Raw genomic sequence first — 10,118 nt, forward strand, 5'->3', positions numbered from 1 at the left:
CAACACATCGCAGACAATAATTTGCTACTGATTAACAATCACGAAATTAATAAACTCTCAACAAAACTGCACATAAAGTTTGAATGTTGACTCAAACTGCAGTGTGTGATTTTAAAAGGAGTTAAATACTGCAGATTAAATGGTCGAAATTGCACTCAAATATGTTTGAAATCACATGCTTCACAAAAATATTCATAAATCTTCAAGTTCCCAAAAAGTACTCCCTGATTGTAGTAACGTGAGGACTCGTGTTTCGTTACTTGCAGCCCGGTGGTGTACTGGGTCAGAACGGCGCCTCTCAGACGAGTGTGTGGATTAACAGTGACATCTACAGGACGAGGCAAGAATTGCAGGTCGTTGTTGTCACTGTTTACCTGTGAAGCGCTGCTGCTGTTTAAGGTCCGCTGGCAGGAGGACGAATACAGGTGAGACGGTGCGGTAACCGATGCTACAAATGTCAGTGTGCATAACTCCACACCTGAGGTCTGTCTCTAGCGAGCGGTTTGATCGTGGGGTTTGTTTTGAGCCCGAAGAGTCAGCTAGCCCCCTGCTAACATGGCTAAGCTAACTGGAGCTGTCTGTTGTTGAGGAAGCTCGTTTGTTGGTTAAGTAAACCTCCTAAGACTCTTCGACGTGGTTTAGAGGCGTCAAACAAAAAACATAGCATTTTAACATTAATTAAATGAACTTACAAGGGAGTGCTTTAACCGGTTTTTGGCTAATGTGTGAACTGAAGCCAATTTCTTTGTTGATTGTGAATCGAAAGAGAAAGTTGTTCGTGTCGTCAAGTAAAAGTAAATCAAACAATAATATGAGTTTATTGCTCGATGTTCCGTTGCGCGATTGCAACAATTTCCTTATTATTAGTCAGTCTATTGGCTTGAATTGGTATCTGATTAAGCGTGCAAGTGGTAGTGCAGTTATCAGTGAATATAGTCGATAGTAACTCATCAAACATAGCTTGTACAGATGATCGTAATTTACTCATCCACCTTTTGTGAAGAAGACTTCGGTTTCCTTGAGATCACCACAGTGGTAAACCTCTACTTTCTTCCTGAAGTTGTGATGGTGTTGTTGGACAGGAACATACTGACTCATAGTTTGTCCATCCCGATGACACGCAGGGGGAATTAAATATCAATCAAATATCAATATCAGTATAAAACAGCACCACTTCAACTTCTTCACAATCTCCTACTGCAGCCATGATCTTAAAACACAATCAGGAACTTTCTGACAGCAACTAAAACTGTTTTGTTAAAGCACACACAGAGTGCTTGGATTGTTTATAACTTTTGTGGAAGTAAATATGTGTTATCCTCATTCGTGGTCTTTCTCATAACAGCCCTGAATGCTGCTGATCGCAGGATGGACTCCAGTGGGAAACCCTCGACGGCTCAGATCGTGGTTTTGGCCACCAGCTCGGCTCTGACTGCAATTTTCTACTCCATGTACAAGAGCAGATCCACAACAGTGACCAGATTAAAGGTGGGCCTTGTTACTGTACAGTCTGATTTTTGCTTGTGAATCGCAGAAGAGCTTGAGACTGTTTCTCATTACATTCCATTTTTCTTGCCCATAGGAAGCAAAAAAAGTGTCACTTGACCAGGATTTGAAAGCCCTGCTGTCTGAAACTCCTGGAAGATGTGTCCCCTACGCCGTCATAGAAGGTTTGCCTCACATATTACCATGTTCAGCTGAGCTTTTTAAGCTAAGCTGAATAAATAACAACAAATATATAACATGTTATTTATTTATATTAAGGCAAACCTATATTAACTATATGATTTATATTTAGTTTAGTTTATTCTTTTATTTGGTGTTTTATCCACCTTACTTGTTTGCACTTACTGTATTTTATTAACATGCTTGAAAGTGTGAAATAAAATAGGATTGATTGAGTTTTCCACCTCATTCTCATCTTTAGAATATTAACATTAAGGCTGATAAATTGTTTATTGTTGTTATACATACCTGTACAATAAAAATCAGTTTGAATCTCGCTCTTCACAAGAGTGAGCAATATATATATATAACTCGGGTACGTATGAACAATACTAAAAGATTTTTATATTGAGTAAGGTATATGCATTAAAGGGCAGAATATGCATTCAAATTGAACATGTTTGCAATTATTTTGATCCTGATGGAGGTTTTTCATGGATTCATGTGTGCGTGCATGTGTTTTTGTGTGGTTTGCAGGCGTGGTGAGATCCGTTAAGGAGACTCTGAGCAGCCAGTTCGTTGATAACTGCAAAGGTGTGATTGAGAGACTAACGCTGAAAGAGGAGAAGATGGTGTGGAATCGCACCACTCATCTTTGGTAACGTTTGTAATAATTGTTTCCCCACTCTAAAAACACAGGAGGTTCAAATGACATTTCCATGCAGTTCTGTCAGTTAATTTCTGTTTATTTTGCTGCAGTAAACCCTTCTGTTGAGTTTTATACTGAATCCACAGTTTGGGTTTGTTTTGTTTTTTCACATATTAGTCTCAATATTGTTAGCAAAGACTGACATCTGTGTAGAAAGACGGCATTATTCCTCGCACCCGTTCATGTCTTTCACAAAGCGTCAGCGTCATGTCCTCGGCACAGCAGATGGTAATTCTGACAGCAGCTTCAGCACACAAGAGCAACTGACTCTGAAAATCAGAGAGAAGCTGCTTTTGTTCCGCTAATTTATTCTTAAAACTCATTAAAAGCTACTCTCCACACAGACACAGATCTTTTAACCAAGTATTTTTCACATTAAAATACCTTTTAACCTCTTTTGTTTTTGTTCTCTTTGATGTTGACACATATTGTTCAGAAGATTTACACACAGAACTGGACCACAAGTGGCCAAACCACCAAGCACATTGTAAGCGTTTCAAAGAAAACGGAGATTATTTTAGACTATCAAAAAACAACGCTGTGGAAACCTCTGTAAAAAAATGAAGTCTTATTAAGGGAAAAAAAGTATCCAGACCGAACGTGGCACTCTGTGAAGAAGTCAATGCCCTCCTCGTGAAATCACAGATTAACTGTAATCAAGCTTTATGAAACACTGTGTTACATTTCATTGAAGGTAGACCAGTAGTATCAATAACAAATGAAAATAAAACCTGTCCGATTAATCAGCAAATAGAGCCCAACAAGTAATTTCCTGAAAACTTCAAGACATTAGAAACAAAAGTCTGCCAGTTTGAAAATGATTAAAAGACCTTAAATGTGTTCAGTTTTTGTAACTCCAGCAAACCACAGTGACAGCCAAGAGCTAGAAAATAACAGAACAAAATCAACATTCAGACAAAATGCAGTTTAAAATTATTATTATTATATGATAATAATTATTATTATTATTATTATTATTATTGTGTAGCTATTTCAATCTTTTTTGTTTGTTTGTATTCATCATTTGAAATGATTCCTATTAATTGTTTTTATAATTTATTAAAACTATATTATTAGTTTTTCAGGTCTCCATAACTGCACCATTGAATAACAAATGAAGCATAGCATTTTATGGGGTCAGTCGCTGTCATTGTTGGATTTCCTCGTGAAAGAGGTGCGCAGATAACATTTTGTGGTCCTCAGATTGATGGAATTTATCTACCGCTGGAGAATTGAAATGTTTAGACTGTCTGTGACTATTTGTCAGGTTTAGGCTACAGACATTTATTAAATCTGCAAGAAAGAAGAAGACAACACGAATGAGCTTTGGTTACTCGCGAGGAGAATGGCCTAGGAGCGTGTTCAGATTACACCTCCTACCCACTCTGAGCTTCAGACCATTCTCCTGTGTTTTTATTTCATTAAACAAAGGGGAGGGTTTACAGGATACACATCATAGTAACAAAACATTCTGTGAGTTTTAACAGTTTATCAACTATGAATACAATCAAAGGACATCCCGCGCATGGGACGTCGAGATGGCAGCTGTGTGGAAGACGCGGCTCATCTTGTTTATCAGCCTCGGTCAGGTTGACCTGCTCAGAACATGTGATTAGTGGGCAGCGCCTCTGAGGCGCTGCTAGGAGAGAGTACACAGAAATAAGATAGAACTTGAATATGAATATAATTAAGCACGAATATGGCAACTATATATAAAATTACTCTGACACTATTCTAGATTGAAAGCAGGAAGATTGACCAAAGTATAAATGAAAGTGATCCTGAGTTGCAGCTCTGTCAGCTGTAGTTTGTCCACACAGGAACAGCACGGAGAAAGTGATCCACCAGCGCACCAACACAGTCCCGTTTGCCCTCGGCTCTCACGACGAAGACATTTCCACCTTGGTCCGCGTGGTCCGGCCATTAGACGCTGCCGAGTTGGACCTGGAGACCACCTACGAGAACTTCCACCCCACCGTCCAGTCCTTGTCCAACGTCATTGGCCACTTCATCAGCGGGGAGCGACCCAAGGGCATCCAGGAGACGGAGGAGATGCTGCGCGTGGGCGACAGCGTCACCGGGGTGGGCGAGCTGGTCCTGGACAACAACCTGATCAAGCTGCAGCCGCCCAAACAACAGGGCTTCTCCTATTTCCTCACCCGGCTGGACTACGAGTCTCTGCTCAGGAAGCAGGGGAGCAGCGTCCGGCTGTGGAGGATTCTCACCCTCCTGTTCGGCGTGACCGCCTGCTCCACGCTCCTCTACATCCTGTGGAGGCACTACGTGCGCTACAGGCGGAGGAAGAAGGAGAGGAGCGTGCTGGAGGAGTTCAAGGAGCAGCAGAGGAAACGCATGCGCGAACTCAACATGGACGAGAGCAGCGCGTCTCCCACCAGCTGCACCGTGTGCCTGAGCCGCGACCGCTCCTGCGTTTTCCTGGAGTGCGGCCACGTGTGTGCCTGCGACCCGTGCTACGAGGCGCTGCCGCAGCCAAAGAAGTGCCCCATCTGCAGGGCGGCTATCGACAGGGTGGTGCCTCTTTACAACAGCTAGTGTGAGAATATCCAGGAAAAAAAAAAAAAATCTGTTCTCAAAGGGGTCCGTTTTGGCCGTTCCTGCACTTGTTTTTGCTTTTACTCCTGATTGGTGGCCGGCATGACGTAATCGCATTCACAATCAAATTATTTCAAGTGGAATTCATCTGGATTGAAAGTCTTATTGTCATCTGGAGACAGAAAAAAAGATTGCTTTGTGCTCGGGCACAAAGGTGCACGTTATGTTTTGCTGAAACTGCTCTTGTACTTCAATTGAATGTGTATTCCGATTGTCGGCGTGTGAGATGATGACATGCGGGATGTTGTGTCGCTGGTAATTTCTTTGGTTGTGTTTCAGTTCATTGTGTTCATTTGTGAGCGACCTTCGACACAAATCCACGTGTCTCATAGAAAGAGAAGAGGATTATCCTGGAGACACTTTGGGTCTGCAATCTCTGTGGCAGTCAGAGACTTAAAAATTATCAGAAGCAATAAAAAATATAAATAAATCCTCCTTTCAGTCCCTCCTGTATTGTCTTTCAGCGCGGTGCTCTCCGTGTTCAGACAGGGAGCGAGAACCACTGTGTTCCTGAGCATCATAATGGTTTGTTTTTTTTAATTTTATCCTTGAGATGTTTCTTTGGGAAACATTGTGTTCATGTTTGATTCAAAAATTGTTATTCAGTTATTCTTTTTTTCTAGTTTGAATTTAGTCTTGTTTGCTGCATTTTTTTTCTTTTTTTTTTTTTTTTTTATACACGAGAGTTTTGTTTTGCACTACAGGGGAGTGAGGCGGCGAGTGGAGGAACAGACTGACCCTTTCCTGTTTGCTCTTGATTTCCCTCCAGATGTCAGCTAATTAAGAATCTTACCACAGGTGCTCGGGCTTTAGTACATTAATAAGCCTCTGTACATGGAACAAGTGGCAACTTGAGGACTCTACAAGGTCACAGACCTCGGGAACATTACCTCCTCTGGTTGTCGGGCTCTGAACTTGTTACTGTCGCCTGTTTGAACCTGAAACCTCATTATAGAAAAGTGCAATGGCGACCGGGGGATGTGAAAATGCTGTAATGCGTTGCTGTTTCACTAGACATTGATTGGATTGGGAGATTAGAAGTACTTTCGAGACTGAGATTATGTTATCAGGGTCTACGAGGCCATGTGGGCCCCCCGCTCTGTCACGCTGTTCCAGGTTAGACTTTCTTCGGTTGAGGGTCACTCGTTGAGGCCCATCAGAGAGAAGCTCCTGTCGAGGTTATTGCTGTCACCTCAGTACCAAACAAGGAATCCTTGCAGATGTGTTTTACATCAACAATATAAAGAACGTAGTTTCTGGACATCTAAATAGGCCAACTCATTTAGATTTTGAGTATGTTAACTTAATGTAAGCCTTTTCACATTGTACTCCTATCTTAAAAAAAAAAAAGAGGTGTTCTTGTTTATAGGTTTTCATTATGATTTCTTTTTACCGGTGCAGCCGATTCAGGATCAATTTGAACTATACTTGGCTTGCATGAACTAAAATGAGTTCTACTCTGTTCGATGTTTGGCGTACTGGCAACCTGTCCGTGGCTTCGCCTCCAGCTCTGGACCTCCCGAACTTGGATGAGGTAGTAAATTAGAAGGAGAATGGAGAGGCCGAGAGAAAGTGGAGATTTCTGCCAGGAGAGGGGGATGTTGTCCTATAAGGGAGACTTAAAAAAAAAAAATGTGACTCGAGCTGGGAGCATGAACAGGCTTCAAAATGTGTGGTTTCAACTTGTGTGCAACAGTTGTTTCACTTTCAACAGAAACACTTGGCACCATTCTCTGTCTTTCTGATTTCACAAATTTGTTTTTTTTTATTTTTTTGATGACATGGAATGATTCAATTACAGAACATCTTTTTTGGCTACATGTTATAATATTGGAGCCGTGTGCAAGAGATAAAACCTTCAGAAAAATGCTTCAGCACGATTCAGACCAGCAGGGATGCACATATAGCTCCAGACAAGGTCAACCTATAGCTCTTTGAGCAAACAGAATAAGCTTTGTTCTTTCAAGTCATTCAGTATTTAAAGAAGAAAAACTCAGTATCAAACCACATTATGCTCTGACATCCCAGGTGTATTATTAAGACTTATTTGGGGTGCTTGGCATTATCATTGTATTAGTATTCAGCGACAGGCTCACAGATAAAGGTTTTTCAGGGCTGAGCCGATCTCCGATGGAAGCCGAGTTAAATGTCAGACATACAGTGTGATCAGGTAGAACGGCCGTTATTCACTGCTTCCTGGCCACACTAACAGCCCAAAATTACCATCAGGGCCATCGTTGACTTTGATATATTCATGCTGCTCCTTGTCTTGGTTCCTGGTCCAAATCTTCCTTCCATCAGTACGAGCGTTTCGGCAGCATTGTCAATTCTCTCCTCTGTAAGAGTCACAACTCAGTGTAAAAAAAAAAAACCCGAATGGGAAACAATTGATTTATCAACAAGGTGATACAGTGATCAAGTGGATGGTTCATCATGTCAACAATGCTCCTCGTTGTTTTGAGTTTGCATGTTCTCCCTGTGTCTGCTGAGGTTTCTTCAGAATCCAAAGACATGGCTGCCAGGTTGTTTTCTGACTCCTATTTTGTACATGGTATACATTGCATCTAAGAAGATCACAGTCTTGTCTGGATGAAGCAGAAAATGGATGAATGATCAGTTAACATATTTCATTTAGCCCTGTAAGCAGCATTTCCTTTTGATCAAACGCTTCCTTTGTCAGGCTGGTCTTTTCAAATCGTTGTTATTGACCATTGATTTTATTTTCCTTAAGTGCACTTTACAAAGCGAAGGATATTGAAAGGTGCCACTTGGGCACGCGTTGCTTCCCTCAGCCAGTAGTTGCATGTTCACAAATCCACTCTTTGTCATTGTGCTGCCAACATGAAAGCAGCAGCAGCAGCTCTGGTTCAACACCATGGAAACCCTTCAGTCCATCCCGCAGGGCTTTTAGTAGCGGTAACCATCGCTGATCTGACAGAGAGTGCATCATCAAAGACATTCCTGCTATTATTCCCCACTTAAGAGTTTTGCATTTTAATTGTGCATGAGGATGGCTGTTGTAAAAAAAAAAAAAAAAAAGACACCATGGAAGCAGCACACAGGGCTTGATGGCAGATGTGAATACCATACAGTGTTTAATATAAGATGGGTGGCATTTAAAAAAAACAAAAAAAAAACACATTTCCTGTAAATGCATCATTTGGCCCACATTCAGATCCTCAAGAACAATTTGTTTCTCTCCCAGACACGAATGATCCGAAGCTGTAGAAGGATTAAAAAAAGCAAATTGCACCCCAGAAAAGACTGAGCTGAAGAACTGGATTGTGGCATAATTGCACAGCCATGGAAACTGCCTCCTATATCTGAGGATTATCGCAGGACAGAAAATGTGCACAATTAAGTCAAATTCATTGATTCAAAAGCACTGCTCGTGATCACCATCAATTAAAATGGGGGGGGGGACCCTATATGCAGCTTCTACCAATCAAAGTCTTAATCCCGACCATTTATGTCATGTTGGGTTTTGTTCTTTTCTCCATTTCAGGCTCATGAAAGTATTTTTATTCTGCAGGATAAGTGGAATTCATGCCACTCTTGAACAAGGATGTTTTTTATATTGACTCATTAAAGAGTAACACCCTGGAATCACTTCTGTTACCCACTTCTTTCATGTAAGAAGTGTGAGATTTGAGCCAGTGGCTTGACTTTCTTCTCTGTGCCATTTCTCAACAGGCATAGTAGTACCTTTAAAACCGAGGAGAAGCTGTCGTTTGGAGTGTGGCTGCATAAAGAAATATAGATCTAAGTCATGTTTTCAGTGCACAGCTGCTGTGCCATGAAAAAAAAAAGTGCCTTTGAAAGCAAAATGGTTGCTGAACTTCACAGAAAAGGGCTTTCTGATCATTCTCTTGTGGATGATACTGATGTGACAGCCTGTCATGAACATTTTAAAGAAATAGCCTAGCTTGTAACAGGATTATGTCAAAGGTAACTGAATAATTCCACATCAAAATGCTGCATTAAAAGTGTGTGATGTAGTTCCATCAGCTCCTATATTTATGTATCTAAATATAGGGGTCTTATTTGGTGGAACTTTTCTGTTGTTACCAAGGTAATATGTGGCAGAATTTAATTTAATTGTATTTTATTTTATGAAAGAAAAACTGCATGCAAAACAGATTTAAAAAAATAGAATTGGGATATAAAACTATTGTAACAAATGTCCTTGTAACCAAAGCAAGCCCCCAAAATAAACAAGAAAAGATCTTTCTTTATAGTTGTTATTCCTATCTGTCATACATATGATGTAACATTTTGACATGACAAATAAATTTGAATTTATGTGGAAAAATACGACCAAAAAAAACTGTGTTGAATCTTAAGTTCTTTCAGAACATGATGAATCACACAATGGGCCATTGGTCATTATGTGTGTTGACATAAAAAATGAAGCAACAGAAGTCATCTGGAGCACAATTAAACATTAAATTGCTCCTTGATGTGAATGTGAGTGTGAGTGTGTGTTATTGTTTGTCTCTGTGCGTTTATCCTGTGATAGACTGGTGACCCCTCCAGGTTGCATCTGGCCCTCACTCATAGTAAGCTGGGATTGGCTTCAGCGCCCTGCGACCCTGCACAGAAATAAGCACTGTAGATGGATGGATGGACATGAAATGTGTGACATTCCAAAATTAGAATTAAAGTGGTGGTTAGTGCTCTCTTAAGTAGGACTGGTAACTTTATATTACTTATAATGGATCCCATTAACTGGTCGGGTCAAACACAGCTTCCACTACATTAACAGACGTTCCTAACCAGTTTTCGGGGTCACACGACATACACAACATTAAGACACAGACCAGAACAACCAACTTTAAATGCAGCAAGTTTTTGCTTGCAAAAGGACATTATCAAATCAATACTACGAGAGTGAATTTGTATATAAAGTTTCACACTGAAGGCTGTGAAAATCGTGACAAAATAAAGTGGGAAGCTTTTTCCAACAGCAACAGAGAGACTTAAGATCGTATTTCAGATTGTACTTTTTAGCAACGATGCTTCAGTTTGTTCATGAGTTGTTTTTTTTTCAAAGAGAGAAAGAATTAAATGTGAACTTTTGTACTCATTTGGCTTTGTACGACAAAAATGTGGGAGAAAATGGAAAAAAAGG

At 40.6% G+C, this 10,118-nt stretch overlaps 1 protein-coding gene across 1 annotated transcript; it reads left to right on the forward strand.

The window, feature by feature from the left end:
* The first annotated feature begins 374 nt into the window (after window positions 1–374).
* On the forward strand, window positions 375–5,390 carry mul1 (mitochondrial E3 ubiquitin protein ligase 1). The gene is made up of 5 exons (XM_080496661.1): window positions 375–425; window positions 1,346–1,488; window positions 1,583–1,670; window positions 2,203–2,323; window positions 4,195–5,390. The coding sequence occupies exons 2-5, from the start codon at window positions 1,369–1,371 to the stop codon at window positions 4,925–4,927; spliced, it is 1,062 nt and encodes a 353-aa protein (XP_080352787.1). The 5' UTR covers window positions 375–425; window positions 1,346–1,368; the 3' UTR covers window positions 4,928–5,390.
* The last annotated feature ends 4,728 nt before the right edge of the window (window positions 5,391–10,118 follow it).

Source organism: Blennius ocellaris, assembly GCF_963422515.1.
Source record: "Blennius ocellaris genome assembly, chromosome: 5".
In the NCBI taxonomy this organism is placed as follows: Eukaryota; Metazoa; Chordata; class Actinopteri; order Blenniiformes; family Blenniidae; genus Blennius; species Blennius ocellaris.

What these genes read in the sequence shown, in the direction of transcription:
- mul1 (XM_080496661.1), top strand. Translation starts at nt 1,369, where the DNA reads ATGGACTCCAGTGGGAAACCCTCGACGGCTCAGATCGTGGTTTTGGCC. An exon ending in CAACAGTGACCAGATTAAAG is followed by an intron (nt 1,489 to 1,582) that starts GTGGGCCTTGTT and finishes TCTTGCCCATAG; the next exon opens with GAAGCAAAAAAAGTGTCACT. An exon ending in AATCGCACCACTCATCTTTG is followed by an intron (nt 2,324 to 4,194) that starts GTAACGTTTGTA and finishes TTGTCCACACAG; the next exon opens with GAACAGCACGGAGAAAGTGA.